A 22,589-nucleotide genomic window follows, 5' to 3' on the forward strand; every position below is an offset into this window, starting at 1 on the left:
GAGATGTGTGTGTCGATAAAGATGAACACAGCCCGACATCAGCTAAAGTGGCGAAAACAGATTTTTTCAGTAACTGCTGACCTGTAAGGGTCGCGCTGCACCCCAGTATGATTTGCTGAGAGGTGACTGGGCCTTTACAGGAAGGATGAGGGGGTGGGAAAGGGGTGATGGGGGCTCAGTAGGGTCAGGGAAGTGAAACATTGGTCTATGTAACACCATCTGGTTTGCTGACTGGTGCTTATGGAATAAGTCAGGTCCTCCTGTCCACAGAGGCTGGGAGCCAGGGCCCTGTCCTCAGGTGTCGCTGGGACCAGCATCCGTTCTCTGGGCAGCCTTGAGTTTCTCAGGGGGTCTGGGGTCGCCTAGGGATGCAGCCTCAAGCTGTTAGAAACTATGTCCGTCTTTGTTCAGGTCTCTGTGGGCCCAGGTGGGGGCCTGGTGGAGAGGAGGACCCAGAGGAGCCTGACTGGGGTTTGGCCCCAGAGAGAATCCTGTCCCTTCTCCCTCCTTCCCGTGTGAGCAGCAGGGACTCGTTGGACTGGTGGCATCTGGAAAAGGAAGTGAGGACGTTTGACCAGCTTCTTCTGGGCATCGTCTTCAGGACACAAATGTTCTGTTGGGTCAAAGGGGCTCAGAAGAGCCCACCTAGAGTTTGGTCACAGCAAGAATCTTTGTCAGTATATTGGCAAAGCTCTCAGGAAATAAACCCCAAGGAATTTCTTTCGCCCCAACGTGGCTCTTAAAGCAAACAGACTTTTTTTTTTTTTTTTTTAATGTAACATATAACACACGGAAGTCAGTGAACTAGGTCTCCACTGAGGAAGGAAGCGACTCCATTGTTTACGGACAACCTTCTGTTCGAGACACGCCACTGCATTCCTTCACTGACTCCTGAGGAAACCCCACAGCCTGCTTTCTCGGCGCCTGTTCCCGTCCTTCCGAGTGTCGCTGGAGAAACTGCAGAAACAGGCAGACATTCTCGAGGTCTGCACCTTGGCCACAGTGATGTCCCCTGCCTGAGCGGTGACAGAGGCTGCGTCCACCCAGCCGGCCACTGCAGGGCTTGTTCTGCCTGAGAAGTTCTCCTCATCCCTCAGATTATCCAGCCAGGACCCTGAATTTGGGGTGTTTTCTCTCTTTGACTCTTGAATCCATCTAGAAGTTACCACTGAGATGACGTGAAGTGTTTCCAGGGCAGAGGTCCAGTTTCTTCCCAGAGAAACAACCAGTTAGGCTGGTCTCATCATTAAATAAGCAACTACTTTCCCACAGGAATGAAAGGCCATGATGTCATGTATTCAGATCTCACATGTAGATTGCGCGAAGGGCCTCTTTGTCTCTTCCTACAGTGTTATCATCACCTTTTGATGACACTGGCTTTTAAGACATTTTCTGATGAAACTAGAATTCTCTCCTTTTCTGTGTCAGAAATCCCCCAGCCCTCATCCTTCTCCGTCTACTTACCAGCCCTCCCAGCAGCCCAGAAGCCCTGGAATGACCGGCTTCCCTCCCCTCCCTGACCCCCTCCTCCCTCTGCCTCCGTCCACACCAGTCCCCGCTGTTGTCCTTCAGACACACCAGCCAAGCTCCCACCTTCAGGCTCTTGCTCCAGCTTCCCCTGCTTGGGAACATTTCTCCCCAGATCCCCGCTTGCCTGACCCCCTCACCCCCTACAGCCTTTGCTCGAGCCCCACCTTCTCAGGGAGGTCTGCCTTGAGCACTTGGCCTTCCTAAGGGTGCAGCCCCCCGATGCCTCTCTCCCTGTGTCTCCCTGACACAGTCTGTCCCTTTCCACTACCACGTCCTTGTTCTTCACAGCACTTAGCACCTTTGTGCCTATTTGTTCTGTTTCTACCGTCTTTGTCCCCCTCCTGGAACAGAAGCTCCCTGAGGGCAGGAATCTGTCTGCTGAGCTCTGATAAATCCTAGACATCAAGAAGGTCCAATGCCCACAAGGTAGCCAGGTCCCAAAAATGCCACCGAGATTCTCTTTGGAATCTTATTAAATTTATGCATCATCATCACTGTGGGAAATACGATAGATTCCTCCATTTATTCGGATCTTGTCGTACGACTTTTAATACAATTCTGGAGGGTTTTTTTTTTAATATATAAGTCATTTTTGTCTAGTCTCCCTGCAAAAGGTATTCCAAGTTCAGCCACATCTCACCTTCCCACGGTCACCACCCCCCAGGCATTTGACGGGTCCCCGACTCACTTCCACGACTCCCTACTCATTCATTGTCCACGTCGCAGATGACGTGGCGTGTGAAATCGAAGCCTGGCCCCGTCACTCCTCTTCAGAAGCTGTCGAAGAGCTTCCCATGGCACGCAGAATAAAATTCCGAGCTTGGCATCAACAGTGCAGGGGCTGCACCCTCCAGCCCGGCCTCACAGATCCTCATCTCACATCCCTCACTCTCAGTGCCCACCTTCCTTCTGCTTCTCCAGATCACCAAGCTGATCCTGCACCGGCTGTTTGCACTTGCTCTGTCCCCCGCCTTCCCATCACCAGCTGCTCCTCAGCACCAAGGCTCAGCACAAGTGTCACTTCCTCGGGAGACCTCCCTAGACCGTGGTCCCTGAAGTCCGTGGCCCGGTGGCCCCCTGGCCACCGGCCAGCCCGTCACTCTGCCTCTCTTGGAAGTTCCCTGATGACTCTGTATCTCCCTCCTAGGATATGATGGGAGCAGGGCTTTGTCTGTCTCTCCTGTTCTACTAGAGGGTGTTCAAAATTATTTACTGAGTGACTGCACAGTTGATGCTTTTCCTTGTTAAATTTATTCCTAGGTATTTTATAGCTTTCCTCACTATGATAGGTAGATTTTGAACAAATTTTGAATGAAGGTGAGAATCTTTTGACATTGGTTTATTTTGCCTACTTTTGACTGATTTTATGTTAATTGCCAAATATGTCTCTTCTTTATAGTATATATTTCTAATTCAGTCGACCTTTCCATTGCAAATAAAATAGACTCATGGTTTGGCAACCCATTTACAAAAACACAGTTTTAATAAGCCGTTTCTTTTGGCCAGAGCCATAGAAAAGTTTCCTTTTCACTGAATTGTTTGGAGAGAGGCCCACCCACTCACAGCAACGTTATCTGTTTTACTCCCAGTCCCAGACTGCGTCTGTCCACTTCTCCACCTCCGCCTGTCAGACCCAACCAGTGGGTCCTTGGTGCTGTTTGTAAGCAGTAATCTGGGGCAGGGTAAATGCAGAGAGGCAGAGTGTGTCCTTCTGTGGACCCAAGGTTCTCTGTAAGATGAAGACATAACTGAAAGCAGGTCTTAGCCACATTGTGTAGCTCCAAGGACTGGCTACAGCGTGAAGGTGGTAGGATTATTCACTGACCTGTAGCTCAGTCAGTGGCAGGAACAACATGTGCAAAGGCTCCAGGCTGGGAAGTAGCTTGAGCAAGAATGAAGGATTGGAAAACGGCCACCGTGGCTGGAAGGATGCACGAGCACTCAGGTTGTACAGGGGAAAGGAGGTCGACCGTGACCCTGTAAATTACAGTATGGGGTTTGATCAAGAACAGTAGGAAGAACTGAGGTGTTTGCAAGAGGGGCAGACAGGTTCACGTCTGCACTAGACACCCCAGATGCACTGGAAACATTGGAGGAGAGGTGAAAAAGGCCAAGAGACTGAAATAAAACCCTAAGAAATGGAAGATCATCCACCAGCCTGGAGGAAAAGAACAGAGTGAGTGGATACAAATAGAAGAGCTAAATTCCAGGGAGTTGATACAGTCTGAGTCCCTGCCCTGGGTTATTGATCATCTACAATCAACATGAAAGAACATATGATAGGAAACTAAAGGGACAGGTTCCAACACATCTTAGCAACACGTTGAGTACCTTGGAGGTGGGATGGTTTCTTTCAGCCTCTTGCCCGAGATCACCACTGCATTTATTTTGAGCGCTATTCACCGGGGTATGCGTATGAATCAAAACTGGCAAAGAAGATAAAGGATAATGAAACTCAGCAATCCTGCTTGAATATATGCTCACTGAGATAAAGTCCCACCACCTTTAGCTGCAGACAGTTATATTTTGCCCTTTCAAGAATTCAGTCGTCCATCGACAGATGAATGGATAAAGAAGATGCAGCACATATATACAATGGAATATTACTCAGCCATAAAAAGAAACGAAATTGAGTTATTTGTAGTGAGGCGGATGGACCTAGAGTCTGTCATCCAGAATGAAGTAAGTCGGAAAGAAAAACAAATACCATATGCTAACACATATATATGGAATCTAAAAAGAAAAAAAAATTGGTTTTGAAGAACCTAGGGGCAGGACAGGAATAAAGATGCAGACGTAGAGAATGGACTTGAGGACACAGGGAGGGGAAAGGGTAAGCTGGGACGAAGTGAGAGAGTGGCATGGACATATATACACTACCAAACATAAAATAGATAGCTAGTGGGAAGCAGCCACATAGCACAGGGAGATCAGCTGGGTGCTTTATGACCACCTAGAGGGGTGGGATAGGGAGGGTGGGAGGGAGACACAAGAGGGAGGAGATATGGGGATATACGCATATGTATAGGTGATTCACTTTGTTATACAGCAGAAACTAACACACCATTGTAAAGCAATTATACTCCAATACAGATGTTTAAAAAAAAAAGAATTCAGTCATTAGGCTCATAAAGTGTTGTACTGGAGATAGTTGCCTGTGTCTACTATGAAATATGTGTGGAAATAGGTGGGGTTTTTTTAAATTAATTAATTATATTTATTCTGGCTGCACTGGCTCTTAGTTGCAGCGTGCGGGATCTTTTAGTTGTAGCATTCAGACTCTTCGTTGCTGTGTGGAAATAGTTTTATCTACTACTCCAGGGGCCGTATTGTATGTCTCTTTATACTTTCCACAACCTGCCACTCAGAGCTGGGCACGTGAAAGGTACTCAGAGACCAGCTCTCATTTTCCAATGGAATGAATTCACTTCTAAAAGGTAAAATGGTCTTAAAGGTGTGAACTAATTTCCACACCACTTTTTTAAAATAACATCCCCCCGAGAGGGGCTCCTGACTGTCACGCCGTCAGGACTGGGTCTCCAGGTGGTACAGAGTGTCACGTGACCAACTGTCCCATGGGCCTCCGATGGCTAGCCTCCTGTCCGGCACTTCCAGGAAGGGCGTACAGTTCAGTTCTGATTAAAATAAGTCGCAGCATTTCAGTCCCTGAAGCCCTTAGCTGTTGTGGCTGTGCTCTGCGCTGCTCCACGAGCATCCACTGTCCGTACTTTAGGAGGCAAGCTTCCCTCGTTCATCCTTCACATTGAAGACCCTCTCATCTCCTTGGAGAGTTTGATGGGTAATGAGCTCTGCGTTAAGAGATGAGGATTCAAGGAAGTGTAACTTCTGTCTACCATCTTTGTTAGGACCAACGTAAAACAGTTCGATAAATAACCCACTTCAACAAATTTACCAGTTTCTTTAACTCTTCGTAATACGATAAGTGCATAATGAAATAAGTTAACTTATAATCAGTTGGGCTCTAAACGTACTATCCTATTATTCCCCAGTCATGGAGTCATAGAGCTTCGATTGGACCTTTTGAGAGAATTTTGGGTGAAAATTAAGCAAAGAAAATGCCTCCTTTAGGCTTCCTTATCAATTAAAATGCCAAACTCTTTATTGAAGCTGATAATCAATATATTGGAAATAGTGGCTGAGTAAGACCTACCATTTTCCAACTAGTTAGGTGTCCTGGCTTTTTTCAAATGCAGTATCCTATCAGTACAGAGGATTAGCATTTCACATGCCCCGTCTTGGGCCTTTCTTAGTAAAGAGGGAACAGGGTATCAGTGCTATACATTTCAGAGGCCAACATGGGCAGTTAATGTGAGGAGAATTTGGTTGGAATTTCAGCATCTCTTATAAGGGTTGCTTGAGGATTCTAAAATTTCCTTTTCATCTAGAAGAATATAAAGTGAGGGGAAGTTTTTCTTCTTCCTGCAACAGCAGCTGAATGCATTTTAATGGGCTGTAGTGTCACTGGTAATTTATTGCCCTTTTTGTTCTTTTATGTGTTGTATTTGTCGTTTTGCTATGGCAGTTTCATCTATAAAATGGTACAGTTACAAGACAATGGTGAGAGGATACAGGACTGCCAGGGAAGATTCTGTTCCTTTTTCCTTGTCATTTTTGGAAGGAAACACTGAGTCAAATGTCAAGCATTTAGTTTCAGAAGTAATATATTTTAAAAGATATATATTACCCTGAAATAGTGTTGTTTTCCATTTTTACTACATAAACTTTAGAATTTCTACGTAAAAGATTTTCAGTGTAAGAGAGCAATTTAATTTTTCAGTATCCTTTTGTGTTTTCTCTTTCTATCAGCAGTGTGATAAAGGAAGATAAAACAATATGTTTAACTGTCTTTTATTTGCTTAAGGCATAGAGCTTCCTGGCTTGAAAAGCATAAATTGAGATTTTATATTTTAGGAAATCTACCTTATAATTTTGTTATTAATCTAGTGCATTGTGCATATCCAAAAGGAATGCTGAAGGTAAAGTTTTGAGCTTAAAATAAACTAAAATTTGGGTAAAAGGTGCAAACTACTGGGAAAAAGAATGGCTGCAGTTTTAAAAAATAGAGATTTTGCACAAAAGATTTTATGTCACTGACTTAAATTATTCTTGCCTTTTCTGTAAGGAATATATAGTATCAATTTTATAGTGAAATTACATTAATTCATACTTGATATCAGTTAACATGGAAAAGGCCTGGATATTTTTTAAAATATTTATTAAAGCTGAGTGACAATTCCTGTCTTACTGGGTGTTTCTTTTTACCTCAATGGCTAGCATGGAACTAGACAACATTGTAGCCATTCACTGACTATTGTTGATAGATACCAATTGTGATACTTTGGTTTTCAGCACTTTACTTGCTTTAGAAAAACGTGACTACCATTTAGAACATAAGGCATCAACATGAATTCCAACAGCTTAATGTCTAAGAAAGCAGTGAATTCCACTGAGAATTTGTAGGCAAAGGGCCATGTCTTACTGCTGTGCATTTTTGGTTGACTTTGAACTAGTTTCTCCTATAAATAAGTATTTTTAGAATACTGTAAAATGCTTAGTATTTGTGAGAGGTTGTTGTTTTGTTTTATAAATTTATTAATTTATTTATTTTCAGCTGCGTTGGGTCTTCATTGCTGCGCATGGGCTTTCTGTAGTTGTGGCGAGTGGGGGCTACTCTTTGTTGTGGTGCATGGGCTTCTCATTGCAGTGGCTTCTCTTGTTGCAGAGCACAGGCTCTAGGCACGCGGGCTTTGGTAGTTTTGGCTTTCAGGCTCAGTAGTTGTGGCTCATGGGCTCTAGAGTGCAGGCTCAGTAGCTGTGGCACACGGGCTTAGTTGCTCCGTGGCATGTGGGATCTTCCCGGACCAGGGCTTGAACCTGTGTCCCCTGCATTGGCAGGCGGATTCTTAACCACTGCGCCACCAGGGAAGTCCCTGTGAGAGGTTTTTAAAGTGTTTATGGGTGTGAGCCAGTGTACTGAGTCAGAATGGAAAAGAAGTCAGGACTTCCTCCAGCATCTTAACAGGGCAAGATGTTGAGGAAGCAAATCAAGAAAACTTCAAGGATAGATGTAGCATAGACAAAACTCTTTTCTGGAGAAAGAATTCTTATTTTAAATACTCTACTGACCTTATGTGAGAATCAAGGGAAAGGTCCAGGACCAAAACAGAAAGTTGAAAAAGCACAGTCCTTTCAACCCAGGTGCCTCATCTTATTTGCCCTTTTGACAATATCAGTGTCAAAACTTGTTCATCAGTGTCTCCAGAGGGCTGACGGGGAGGCCCAAAGTCTTTAAAAAGATTGACTTCTGAAGTTCTAGCATATTCAAATCCCCCCACACAGGCACACGCAGGCACATATGTACTGCTTGTAGAGTTGTCATTGTTTTCATGTGATAGAATCTTGGGTTTGGCTTTGAATGTCTGATTCGTTCTCAGGCCATGGTTTTTCTAGCTTAGGGACCATATATTCTTAATCAAATAACCTGTCTCTCTCTCTCTTTGGAAAGGTTGCCCCAAGGGGAAGGGGGAAAGAGGGGTCGCTCTCCTTTGTGGAACTGTAGCCCTTGTCTAGCTGCCTTCCCATCTCATATGCTTGTCAGACTGGAATCCAGGGCTTCCAGAAGGGAGTATCACTTTCCTTGGTGGTGAATCATTTAAAACATTATTTGCATTAAAAATCAGTATATCACAGAGCAAAAGGCAACATCTACATGCTCCATTCAAAAAAATAGAGCTACGGACTTCAAAGAAATTTGAAGGCAGTGGTGGGCCACTCAGGATAAAGCCCAGATTCAAGCTTCTGCCTGTCTTCTCCCGCCTGCCTTATAGGGACAAATAATGCGAAAGTGCTAAGAGTCGCAGCTACCCTTGATCAGCTCAGAGGGAACAGTGAAAGCCCTCCAGTTTAGACTCCGGATCATCTTCAAAGCCACACTTCCTAGGGCCATTTTCAAACATGTCAGACAGGAATCTGGGCCTGGATTTAACAGGGCAGTTCTCAGGGAACCTCTGGGTCCCAGCGTACAATTCAGAAAGTATTTGCTTTAGATAAAAGGTAGTGAGCTCAGGTCCAGACTTCTTGGGCAAATCTCTTAAACTCCAGAAGTCAGCTTCCATGTCTGTAAAACGTGAGAATCTATTTCTTAACCTCACAGGGGGCGGTGGGAGAATTAATACAGTAACACGTGTAAAGGACTCTCACAAAGCTGGCTGCGGGTCAAGGCAGAGGAGTTGGCAGTTGCTGGTAACTTCTTTTGTGGCTTTGTTGTTTGTTGTTGTCCTGATAGAGGATTGTTTATGGCTGTTAGGGCTTTCAAGCACGTAATCAATGCAGGCCACCGCCCCTCCCAAGCTTGAATGCTGACCCCGCCCTTCCTAGAGGTTCAAACGTGAACTTCCCAGAAAATGAAAGGATTTCTTGATGCTAAGTAGGGTGTTATCTACACGAACAGCTACTGGGGTCTCCAGGAGCACTGGAGCGTGAGAGCAATGTGATTATTTTATTATATGTCAGGACCTGTGATGAATCTCCCACAGATGGTATTTCCCACTTACCTGCGTTTGGGATATAAACAGCCTCAGCAGGACCCAGCCTGTTCTCTTGCCACTGGCAACAATGATGATGATGCTACTGATGGAAAAAAAAAAAAAAAAACCACTGCATTTTCAAAGACAGCTGCTTTATTTGAAGCAGTAATAGCCCAAAGCAATGCCTAACCTAGTGTGCACTTCCCTGTAGCCCAGCGCACGGAATAAAACGCCAGGCTTTCTTTTGTGGTCCTGGCCATTTGGGGGTTCGTTTGTTCCTTCCTCACTGTCGTTGGTTTAGATGTGGACACCTCTCTTTGTGTTTGTCCCTCAATTACACTGGTTCTCAAGGGAGCACGAGACGATGTGCTTTAATAGAACTCTGTTGAGAGGGATGATAGATTATCTCATTGAGGACCTTTTTCAGACACTGGGTATGAAGTTGGAAAAATATAGAGTGGTTTGTAAGGGAAGGAGAAGCAACATAAGTTTTCTTCAACATGTTGTTTTCATTCAGAAGAGTGAATAACTATCTCTCAGAAACAGTCTTTGAAAATCAGCCTGGCACCTGCCCGGGAATTAATAAATGGCATGTGTTCGGCACATCTATGAGAATCTCTGATGAGTTTTCCCATCTCCTCCAGTAAATATCCAAGCAATACATCACTCTAGCCATGTAATTGATGTTCAGTTTAATCTGTATAATGTACTTATTGGTATTGCTAATGATGCAGTTATTAATTATGGTTTATTATTAATTACAACAGTTTACTCAAGTTAGAGTTCTTGGTCAAAACACATTATCAGCATACCAGTTTTTTTCTGGGATTTTTGCCTAGGTGCTGTCCTTGCAGTCGTTTAATTTTGTTCTTTTTTACTCAAGATTATATCTAACTTCACAGTAAACGTGACCAAAAAAAAAAAAAAAACATTGTGGGGTATTACCAATTTGGTGGGTACTTCGTGTATGTCTTTGAATAATCTCTTTAGACATTGGCATATATTTATATATAAATATGCGTGTGCACACACACACACACCGCACACCAGAGTGATTTACATGTGTCTTTTAGCCAGTTTAAAGGCTTAATAAAGGGAATTTTCAGATTTCTACCTTATTTCTTCCCTGAGTAACAAGGAAGTTAGAAAATGCTTCTAAAGTAAGGTCATAGGAATGATATAACCATTTTATTAAATAAAATTACTCATAATAATTGTAATCATATTAGCATTATCTTACAAGTTTCTCCTCTTTTTTTTTTTTGCTTTCTAAAAAGTCCCAGACCATTGTAATTATTCTCCAGCAGAAATTTTGACTCGTTTAAAGACTTCTAAAACAAATTCAACATATGATCATGAAGAATGGTCTACAGCTACCTAATCATTACAAGTATTGAGTTCATAACACTTTATTCTTGACAGATACTCATTTCCTGTCTGTCTGATATGTACCCAGTTAACTTTCTCATCATTGATGGACATATATCTCACTGTTTCGGTGCTGGAAATATAATATTTTGCCACTAGTATTTATTTCCATGCTCTTTCTTCCTAGTAATCCCATTTTATCATTGATGAAAGTTTGGTCAGTAAATTTACTGGCAAAGACTTTTATCTGTCATCAACATACTGAGGAAAGCCTTCTGTGCCCTGGCTAGTCTCCAGCATGGTCCCTGGAGCCAAGGCTCAGATGGTCCTTCTTTCTCAGCATGTTGTCTTGATGGCCATGGAAGGTCATCAGAAGGCAGCCGCAGACCCCACTTGTCTTAGTAACCCCCCGCTAAATGCCAGGGATCGGTGGAGGAAAGACCACAAAATTGGACTTGTCTTTACACTTCTACTTTTTCCTCTTTTTTCTTTCCTTTTATACCCATCACCCTATGTCTGAGAACTTTAACACAAATGGAAAAAGAATAGGTCGGCTGTGAAGAGAGTACAGATGAGAAAGACAGAAAAATTAAAGTGAGACTTATTGGGAGAGAGCTTTGATTCAGCGAGAACTGCGGGCACATAATAAGATGCTGGGCCGGATCATGTGAGGGCCGAAAAGTAAAACCACCTTTGTCCCAAGGAACGCATATTAGCATGTAATATAAAGGACTTACCAAAATAACTGAACTCAAGGCTGAAAATAGTCAAGAGGGGTGAAAAGAAGGTGCTATAGCAGTTCAGTAGGAGAGAGAATACTTCCTTCAAAGGCACAGGAACAGTGCTGGGCTAGGTGGCCTTTGAAGGACGGGTAGGATTGAACCTAGGAAATGTGAGTAGGGATGGGTCCATGGAGAAGGAGTGGCAGGACCAAAGGGGAGATGTTGCATGTGGGGGGCTGGGGGAGACTGAACATCTCCATTTGGTTGGAACCCAGGTAGATGCAGGAAGGTAGAGAGAGAAGAGGCATGAAGTTAAGAAAGGGGCTGGGAGCCGGTTCATAGGAGGCCTGGCTGCCTTTTGTAATAAGCATTAGGAGGCTTTTGGGTTTTTTGTTTTGCTTTTTAAATGAAAGAATGGCATGATTAGGGCTCTTCTTTAGGAAGATCAGTATGGCTGGAGTGTCTAAGCGGCTGGCTGGGATGTCTCCTTAGGAGTCAAGAGCAAAATCCAGAAGAGAAATGAACCAGGTCCATGGCAGTGGGAAAGGAGATGAAGAAAGTATAGCGTTTTTTGAATTTTTAGACATTGGGCAGGGAGGTAAACTGACCTAATGTCAGGTGACTGTTCTTCAACCTGAGGGTAGAGTAAATAAATCTCCTTTGTAATATATTTCTTTTTTATGTGCTGAGGGTCAAAATTTCCTTTCTGGACAACCAAATTCATTTCCTTGCTTGGAATTTTATTAAGTACATGCTACGTTCTAGGCACCAAGGATACAGAGAGGAAAAAGGGGCAGCTTTTCTCTGCAGGAGCATGGACTCCTGCCTTTGTTTAAGCCTATACATTCAAAAACATTCTACTCACATACACAGATGGCACATGGTCAACGTTCTCTTTTAAAACTCCCCCTCTGGGGCTTCCCTGGTGGCGCAGTGGTTAAAAGTCCACCTGCCAATGCAGGGGACACGGATTCAAGCCCTGGTCCGGGAGTATCCCATGTGCCACAGAGCAGCTAAGCCCGTGCATGTACCACAACTACTGAGCCCGCGAGCCATAACTACTGAAGCCCACGTGTCTAGAGCCCGTGCTCTGCAACAAGAGAAGCCACTGCAGTGAGAAGCCTGTGCACCGCAACAAAGAGTAGCCCCCGCTCGATGCAACCAGAGAAAAACCCGCGCGCAGCAACGAAGACCCAATGCAGCCAAAAATAAAAATAAATAAATTTACTTAAAAAAAGAAAAAAAAACTTCTGTGTTTTAAGACTTTCATTCAGGAAGGACTTATCAGGTGACCACTAGGTTACAGACATCAGGTTAACGCTTACAAGTCACAAGTGGGTGAGAAATAGTACTTCCTCTTGGGAAGCTCCAGACCAGCCGTAGCACCTGCTGGTCCGTCCTTGGTTAGATAAGTGCCCTTTGCCTTTTATCACAGTCCTTCTTTTCTACCCTGCCGATCATGTGTGTTTCTTTTCTTTGATTCCCTTTCAGCCTTGACCAGCACACTGTGCGCTGGAAGGATCGCATGCATGTCACTCCTCCGGTCCAGTTCAGAACCACAGTGATCTGGCCTCTCTTGTCTGGACTTAGGCCTGGGGCGTCCTTTGCCCTCATCTATTTGTCTTATTTTTCTTGCAGGATTTTAACTTCCTTATGGCATTGTTCTGCACTTTGATTTATCTTCACCTTTTGTTAGGCTCTGCTCTTTACAACTGGTCATGATGTTTTAAACTGGAGTCTTGTCCTCCAGAACGTCACCCGTAACCACCCGAGTGATTACTGTGTTCCTGGCGGAAGTGGAGATTCAGTGAATCCCGTGGGCTTCAGGGTCACACCGGGATCCCAAGTGTAGCGCCCACCCCCCCCATCCCCACTCTCATGTCCCTTCTCACTGGCTTGAGACAAGCTCCTCTTCCTGACTGCTTCTGCTGCCTCAGTTTCCCCATTTGTAAAATGGCATTAATTATACCTCATGGTGTGATGTTAAATAAAGGTTACGTAAGATACCTGGCACACAAAGTAGGTCTTCACGAAGATCAGCCTTCTTCCTTTCCATCTAATTTAGTAGCACCTGGGCAGTTGATCAGCGTACTTTAAATTCCTTTACGATTAAGAACACTTTCCAATCCCTGCTAATTCTGGGTGATCGTATAACCAGAGTTTGATTCCACCAGGTTTGCCTTTTCATTGTGTCAAAGGATCTTTTAAAATAGTGCAATGAAGGACATTGGCTAAATGATAAAGTAAGATATCAATATATTAGGAGGTATTTTATAAACAACCACCCAATTAAGTATTTTTCCCATTTTGCCATAGTCTGTGGAAACCTTCCTCAAAGATATTTAGGACCAATGGTTCTCTGGTTGGATTTTTCCTCATGTCATGTAGAACATTACCTAGGGCGGAACATACAGATTCCTGGGTCCAACCTCAGACCTTCCATCCGGAGTCCCTGGGGAACCCAGCCATCTGCATATTCAAAAGCTCTTGGAATGATTCTTGAAGTCTCTGTAATTAGTGAACTTCTGTTCTAAAATATATTGAACAGAATGATACAACTAATGTAAGCCTCATTTCTGTTTTTTGCGGTACACAGGCCTCTCACTATTGTGGCCTCTCCCGTTGCGGAGCACAGGCTCCGGACGCGCAGGCTCAGCGGCCATGGCTCACGGGCCCAGCCGCTCCCGGCATGTGGGATCTTCCCGGACCGGGGCACGAACCCGCATCCCCTGCATCAGCAGGCGAACTCTCAACCACTGCGCCACCAGGGAAGCCCAAGCCTTATTTCTTAAATAACTTCATTGTTTGAGGAAAATTATATGCTTAGTAAATGAGAGTCAGGAGATGATGTGACCCCACTTTCTGCTGAGATCCCAGGAATCCTCAGTACGTCTCTGAGGGTCACTTTTTGTGTGTGTGGCTCATTGGCCTGTAAAAAGACATGTCACACCTCTGCAGGCAGTTTGCTATACCCTGTATACTTTTTGAACCTCAGAAGTACGGATTTTTCTAGCAAGCACATAGAATTTATTAGGTACACTTACTTTTTGATAAGAGAGTGAATGACCAATTTCAAGCAGCAGAAAAAGCTGCAAGGGTCTTTGGCAAACAGTTACTGCTTTGTGCAGGATGCCGTGTGATCCTTTCTCCCACATAAATGATTTCTGAGAGCTAAACATAAGCATGACCCAAGACACAAAGTATGGAAAAAATGTCAGGGACAGTTGATTTTTATTTTAACGCCTTCAAAGTTTAGTTTTAAAGAAACTGTTGGAAATGTCCACTCTTAACTGATAACATCCTCAAAATCACCCACTCACATTTCCTTTATTGATTATTCAGTTCATATGAAAGGTGAACACAGTTGATGGCTTCTTATTGACAAGCTGTTCACTCATTTTATTACTTGATGGTGATTTGAGAAATGCAGATGGAAAAAATAAAGCCATTTCATCAGACCAGTAACGGCACTAATAATTCTCTGGAAACTTCCAGAAAGTAAGTTATAAGGGTTTGATCATCTTACCCACAGGCTGTAGGCCCCATCAATAAATGAGAGCAGTAACTGTCATGAAATTGGAACAAAAATTAAAAAGTAGATTAATTTTTTAGAGATGGTATATATCAAACAATCTAGCATCTCAGTTTTATATGAAAAATTATGTTTCTGATTATTAGTTGTACGTCATACATGCCCTGCATGCCCTACGGTGGAAATGAGGTACAAAGGAAGAATGATAAATTCAAAAGCATAATCAGGTTACAAATAATACATAAAGTGTGAACGGAGATTATTCCAGGGGTACTGACTGACTTTGCATTCCCAGAGGGAGAAACAATGATGTACAATTTAAATGAAAAATCTTGGAGATGTTTCGTGATTATATGTAATGTTAAGGTACAGCTGGAAAAAGCAAACATAGATAGCAAGGAATTCTAATTTTTCTGAGCAGCAAGACATGAAAGAACTGACAATAATCTTTAAAACCAGGGTGTTGCTATTTTTAAGAAAAAGAAAAGACCTCTGCAAAAGGTGAAAAATAACTATGAAAATTATTTGAAATAGATTCTCTGTTCCATAAAGTCATAAAAATGTTAGTCCAGAGTGGCTGAGGCTTCCGCAATGGATACTTCAGAATATCTCTGGGGACCAGTGCTCTGAAACACACTCAGAGAAACAGTATTCTTACATGTTTCCACAGCTTCCATTTTGTTTTTTCTCATAAGGTTTCTCAACCTCCTGTTTCTCTTTTCAGCAACTTCCCACAGTTGCTGTCCCCCGACTCTTTTCTCTCTTTCCCCCCTCAAATACCAGAAGTGGAATTTTGGTATTTGATTTTGCATGTTGTGAGAATGAAGTATTTTGTTGTTTGAATTCAGTGCAAACGTTGAACCCAAACACCAGGTCCGCCATCAGGAAGCGGGCCAGGTATTTCCATGAGTGGCACCGACATCCGCCCAGTGCCTGGCGCTCTTAGACCGGAGGGCACTATGTGCGGCCAGTGGGGTGCCCTCCGTGAGCTCCTGCATCCTTGCAGTTCCCGTCAGCCACTTGGACCAGACATTGGAGGCCCCTGGCCTGGGTGAGGCAGTAGCCTTCATTGCTCTCCAAAGGGAACGTCCTTCTTTCCTCCAGTTGGGTTTTGAAGCTCACCCGTGGCACCTCTCGTGGCCTCTTGCAGCGGGCACGGAAGGCTGAGGTGTCACTCGTCTTGCTCACCTCGAGTCCCCTGCAGAGCCTCTTTACAGGACCTGGAGCATAAAAGGAGCTGTTTATTTGAAGACTGTGAAAACCAAGATCGGCCGCATCACAGGGATGGGCATAGGATGGCTCGGGCAAGGGGTCCATCCTGTGTCCATCCCAGGGATGTCACTATCGGTGTCCATCCCATCTGCTCACTGGGATGGAACTCGGAGAAGAGGCCCTCTCTGCCTTTTCTCCTCCTCCCGCACTTCCTCATCTAGTTGTGAGCAGGGAGGAGGGGCCCCAGCTCTGTGTGCCTGGATAAACCTGCAACCCCACCGAACCCGCACATGTCCGTCACCATCTGCCTTGAGATCATCCGGATTTATCTCATGAGGCCCTTTTTCTCAAGGAGCCTGGGTGTCCACCTCCCCCTTCTTCCCCTAGACCTTCGCCCCCTTACCTCTCTGTACGACTCTCTCCAGGTCCATCCCTTCCGGCCCCTTCAAGGTCACTGCTCCATCAGCCATCTCCTTTCCCTCCTGCGTCATCAGCTTTTCCCTCTCTCGGGGACCGTGCGCATCACCATTCAGAATGCCCTAATTTCTTGCGTCTTAAGGAAGAGAGCTTCCCTGGATCCCCACACTCCTCCCTGGCTCCGTGGCGATTCTCCCTCTCTGCCTGTATCACACTGACTTCCTCCCTCTCCTCACCGATTTCCCTCCTCCCCCCTCCCTCAATCTGCCATTCCTTTTCGTCTCCATTACTGGTCCCTCCTCGTGACGCACCCTCTCTCTTCACCTCCCAGGTGCCCTCCTGAGTCTCATGGCTTTAAAGACCATCGTTTTGCTGGCAACGCCCCAAATGTTCACCCCAAGTCTAGACCTCTCCCCTTTATGCCCCACAGCCTACTTGAGATCCCTTTGGGTGTCTAGTATCTCAAAACTAACTTGTCCAAAACCAAATTCCTGATTTCCCCACCTACCCTTCCACACCTGCCCCTCCAAGTCCTCTGCATCCCAGGACATGGTAACCCCATCTTTCCAGTCACTCCTCCCAGAAACCTGGATGTTGTATCAACACACCCTCCATCCAGTTCATGGACAAATACTGATGGCTGGACCGTCAAAATAGATCTCAAGTGTGACCATGTCTCACAACCTCCACTGCCATCTTATTCCAGACCATCCTAATCTCCTGTGCGGATTATCGCGATAGCCTCGTAACTGACATACCTGTTTTCACTGTTGACCCCCGACGGTCTGTTCTAAACACTGCCACCAGTGACCCTGGTGATCCTACGTGATCCTGTTGAAAGCTAAGCCAGATCACATCCCTCCTCCACTCCGAATACCCCCGTGGCTCCCATCTCGTGCAGAGGAGAAGCGAAGTCCTTCCAGGATCTCTTGAGGTGCCCCCAAGTCTGTCCTTGTGCCCCCCACTTTCCCCGGCATATCCACTCCAGTCACACCTCAGTGTTTCACAGTCTCGTCTTGTAGCTTTAAACTTTTTCTTTCCACTGTCCTCCCTGGGTGTCAGCATACCTCACACCCCTTCCTCTTTCTGGTCTCTGCTCACACGTTATTTCTCAGTAATTCTTCTCTGATAGCCCATCTTGGAGCTCAGCGGCAACCGCGCTGCCCTGCCATCCCCACCCAACACGGGTTTCTCTGTAGCACGAGCACCGATTAACAACCTGCACAGTATCGTTTACCTCTGGGTCTGCGTCCCACAGGAATCTAATTTCCACAAGGAGAGAGGCTTTTGTTTTACCCACGTGCTCACTGCTGTGTTTCTAGAACAGCACACGGCACATCGTTGGATGTGCAATAAACTCTTGATGTATAAATGGAGAATATTACTGATTTCCCCCACAGTCAAGGGCAGCCAGCCCTAGTCACCATCGTGCAGAGGTTCTGGGTAGCCACGCCCCCCTCCCTTCCCTCTAGAAAGGCTTTCCGTTTGCTCAGGAGAGGAAGACCTTGCCCTGGGGGCTCAGCCACTCCAGGCAGCGGTGATGCCTCCGTGTCCTTCTGGGCTGGTGTCTGTGGGTCTTCGGGGGAAATTTATGCAGCCTGTTCAGTGGTCAGAACTGGGCCCAGACCCTCGAGCCAGTGGCTGAGTACATCCAGTTCTCAGCCTGAGAGCTGCTGTTACTGAATTTAACGTCCAACACTGGACCAGGATGGACTGTTTCCTGCCAGGTTGAAAACCAGCCAAACACTGCATTGGCTAATCGCTCCCTTTCTTTTGAGAGTTTTCACGTTATACATTATATCTGAAACCTTAAATAATGCAGGCTCACTGGAATACCATCCTTTTTTTAAAAAAACTTTTTTTGGTCATCGAAACAAAACAACACACCCGGAGCTGTCACTGGGAGTCAGCAGCGTGGGCATCTGCGGAGATGATGTTCATTCTCCTTCCCCCTGAACATTTAGCTTATTTATCATTTTAATGAATACGTCCAAGCCTAGATAATGCCCACTGTGAAATGCATACATTTGAATTTATTCTCTTTAAAAGGAGCTACATGTGCAGTAACCTCTAAGCAGGATGCACAGTAGAAGAGAATAAAAACACCTTTCCATGAAGAATTAGAATTTATACCAAGAAAAAAAGAATAAAAGTTTATACCGTTAGAAACCCGGCAAGAAAATAAAACGGAAGGGGAAATATTATAACAACTCTCTTGCCAAGCAGTTTGTAAATTACACTCTTACGGGCATAGATTTGGGTAAAGGGGGAAAAAAACCAAGCTATCAGTTGCAACCACATTCTGTCACAAATTATCCTCTGTCTGAGGCTGACTGACAGCTCACAAGCACGTGTTTCCAAAGCAAGAAACGGGGAGAGAAGAGCATCCTGTGGGGGAAGGACGGAAGGATGTCCATCTCAGGCCGGGATGGAGGGCAGAGCTCACGGAGAAGGCAGGGATGGTGTGTCCCTGAGGGAACCTGCAGTGAATGACACACCTTAGCGAGATTTTCCCGGGGTCGTGACTCATTTCAGCCCAACTTGTGTTTCCCCAGAGTAGTCTTAAAACCAGACACCTGAACGAGCCCCTTCACCCAGGCCCCACCACGGTGAGCTGGTGGCCGTACCTTTCAGGCAAAGGGAGGGTCGCGCACAGACCTGCAGGGCAGCCCTCCTCACGTTTTATCAGTTGCTCCCCCATTTTGCATGATTGCTGCCATGGTTACCTTGCACCTGTGTGTCACAGAGATTGAACATTTCATTTTCTTGACCTGCAACGTGAAATGAGTTAAAAGTAGGTGCTAAAGAATGATGATCCTGACCTTCGCTGGCTGCATAGCAATGTGCTTCCTGCAGGGAATGAGGGGCCGCAGGGCTGATCTCTTTCCCTGACCCAAGGATAGGTAGGGTCACTCCTCACTTCTCACAGAGCTTAGGAAAAAGGCTAAAGCACAACGTAACAGAAGCAAACACGTGACCATTAACAGGACTCTCTTCTCTTATGGAGTGTTTACAGTGTATGAGTTGAATCCTTGTAATTTTTTAAATTTAAATTTTTAAGCCGAATCCAGTTTTTCTAAATAATTTCTTCCCTGTGTGTTGTATTTACTGGAATAACTTAGTTACAAAAAACTTAGAGAATCATTTATTTAGAAAACATATCTGGAGAACTTGCATTCTATCCCTAGTGAGGTAAATGGAATGGTCCCCAATGTGCCAGCATTTGGAAGAATAAAAGCAATTAGATTTTATTTTTTTAAGTTAAGTTTTCAAACTGGATAAAAAAAAAATCAGAATTGAAAACCATTGGACTTTTTGTCAGTTTTGTGAATTTGAAATATGTTATTTTTACATGAATGGCTTTTTTCACCTTTTATTCATCTTTTAAAACATACACAATGAATCTTTAAATTTTTCTTAGCAGTTTATTCAAAGTAACAGTATCCTCCAAATCTACCACTTGGCTGTATGTTCCAGTGGCCTGTTGTAGTGGTATACTTCAGATGTTATTATAATAAAAAACAGTAAATATTTTCAGGGTTCATTTGGACAACTGTTTGAGGGATATTCTTTCAAACAAAATAACAGGACATCCTCCTGAAGTGGTCAGAAATAAAAATGGCCTGTAAAGAGTCATTATATCTGGCAGGGTTTGTATTTAATAAGGTGTGATTTTTCACATCACCACTGCTCTCCTTGCAACCGTTGCTTTGATTGGAAAGTACACGTGGGGTGGAAACTCGGGTGATCGTGGCCCTCCGTCTCCTGCCTTGTGTTTCTCCCCGACCTTGAGCAGCTCTGTCTGTCTGATGGCCACGGCCATGTTCAGGGTGCAGAGTCTCATATAAAATCTTAATATGAATAACTTTTGAAAGAAACATTTATATGTTCCAGTGGAAACAGATGGAAAGTTACAGCTTGACACCCTGCTTCTCTGCGATGACTCATCTTAGACTAAGCCCGGCCTGGAGTGCACAGGAGACAGTGATGGTTAAGTTTTTCAAGAATCAGATGAAGCATGAATGCAAAACCCAGTGGAAGAGTAGAAAGGGCTGGCACCATAGCCAGTGCTGATTTCATTTTTACCAACAAAAGCAAGAAGAAAATTCTAACATGAGAAATTTGGGCATAAAATTCCTACTTTCCCAATGCCCTGTCTCCCTAGGGAGGGGACGTGATGGCTCAGATGCCAAGGACTGTCGTGCTCTGATTAAAAAGGGAGAAGCCTTTCAAAAGTGGATTCTGTTTAGTGAATTGAACATTTCAGTCCTAATATTTTTCATCCTGAACTCATTTAGCAGAGGAAATGGATATTTCATCAGACACAGACTTGACATTCCATCACATTATACTGTAAACAGGACAGATAGTGTTTTGAAACTGGGAAAGCAGGAGAGCTAAGACAGTGGCCACTGGAAGGCCCTGGTTATCTCATTTAAACAGATACGAAATGTGGGTGCCAGTAGTGTGATCATCGTCCGCTTCCCACTTTGTGAATAAATTGCTTAGAAGGAGTCTTTTGCCTACCAGATGTGACCTAGATTTAGATTTTCAAAGGCAAGGGGGAGAAAAATCTCTATTGTGTTAAAAAAACAATTGCTGGTAAAATGCACAGTAAGTGAGCTTATCTCTCTTCTCCAGGTGTTTGGGCTAATATTGTTATGGAATTACTGCTTCATTTATGAAAAATAATTGGGGGAAATGTTCCAGCAAATCAACTTTGGATAAAGGCTGAGGATGTCTATTGTGTTGGTAGCAAGTTTCTAAAAGGCAGAAAGATCAGGGAGCCCATAGAGATAATAAAAATATTTTAAAAACTGTGTTTGAGAAGAGTCTCTTATAAAAGGGTCAGTCGTGGGTGTGCTTTCCAACTTGTGTTGGGGTTTAGTGAAATAGGGAAGAACAATGCGAACAATTACATTCCTTTCAGCGCCTGTGAAAGCCGTTGAAAAAAAATCAAAGCTCGTCTGTCTGCTAACTCTGATAAGTCTTATGACTCTGTTAAATGAAGCAAAATTTTAAAAAGCTAACATTTTTATTCTCCCTTACCCACCGTGTCTTCTTTCTTGTTTCTTCTCCCCTTCAGGAGCTGCCACTCCAAAACCAGTCCCAGAACCCGAGAAACAAACAGACCACACAGTCAAGATCGCAGGAGTCATCGCTGGCATCTTGCTGTTCGTGATTATATTTCTTGGAGTCGTGTTGGTCATGAAGAAAAGGTGAGCTCCCGGCCGTTGCCACCCATATGCTTCTTGGCCCGCTGTTTGCCCAGAGGCTTCTTGTGTGTGAAAATACTCAGTTACTCATTTGGCTTTGATGACCAAGATACATCTGTGGCTCTGGTTGTTCCTATTTTGCATCATAAAGCATTCAAGGTTATGGAACAAAATTTAGGGTACGTGGTTGTGATTTTGTGTAAATATGCAGTTTCTCATGCTGGGTCAACATAAGGATCATGTGTCTTCCCACAAGTTGGTTGGTACATAAAACTTGGCAGAATGAGTAAAATCATTTATTCACCAGGAAATGTTTAGTATTTACTAGCAACAGACTAGGTCTTGAGGATATGAGAAAAAAGACTTTTCCTTCTCATTATATTGAAGATTATGGCGATGACAGAATTTACTGGGCCCATGTTATGTGCGGGCACCATGTTAATATCCCATGAGAAAGGGACTCTCAGAAAGCAGCTGGACAGCAACGCAGGGCATGGACACATAAGGACAAGAATGGTAGCATGTTGGATGTTATAAGGTTGCCCTGTTTGGCCAGGGGTGGTCAGAGGAGGAGAAAAACAGATATGGCTATAATAAACAATCTTCACCTCTAATACGTGAAAAATAGGCAGTGTCTTTTGTCTTGTGGAAATGAGTGAAAACTTGCTTAATAATACAATGTTCAGTTTATATAGAAATGATCAACATAAAATATAGACAGCAAGAAGTGAAAAGACAGATTGTCCCTTTTTTATGTAGTTTAAGAACAATTATAAACAACAGGGTCCTATGTGTAGCACAGGGAACTGTATTCAATATCCTGTGATAAACCATAATGGAAAAGAATATGAGAAAGGATATGTATATACATGTATAATCGAATCACTGTGCTGTACACCTGAAACTAACACAGCATTGTACATCAACTAGACTTCAAGTTAAAGAAAAGATTTTTTAAAATGATGGAGTGTGAGTAAGGTTACGGAGGATAGGAGGTGAGGACAGAGGGGTCAGCAAAACCAGGTCTTGGAGGTCTTGTCTGGTC

At 44.2% G+C, this 22,589-nt stretch overlaps 1 protein-coding gene across 7 annotated transcripts in view; it reads left to right on the plus strand.

The window, feature by feature from the left end:
* The window catches only part of PTPRM (protein tyrosine phosphatase receptor type M), a 754,490-nt gene that overhangs the window by 487,392 nt on the left and 244,509 nt on the right, over positions 1–22,589 (plus strand). For all 7 annotated transcript variants that reach the window (XM_067699674.1, XM_067699676.1, XM_067699675.1 and 4 more), the window contains one exon: positions 21,415–21,547. In XM_067699674.1, the coding sequence (XP_067555775.1) occupies positions 21,415–21,547 (133 nt within the window). The remainder of the gene's footprint in view (positions 1–21,414; positions 21,548–22,589) is intronic.

Source organism: Pseudorca crassidens, chromosome 12, assembly GCF_039906515.1.
Source record: "Pseudorca crassidens isolate mPseCra1 chromosome 12, mPseCra1.hap1, whole genome shotgun sequence".
In the NCBI taxonomy this organism is placed as follows: domain Eukaryota; kingdom Metazoa; phylum Chordata; class Mammalia; order Artiodactyla; family Delphinidae; genus Pseudorca; species Pseudorca crassidens.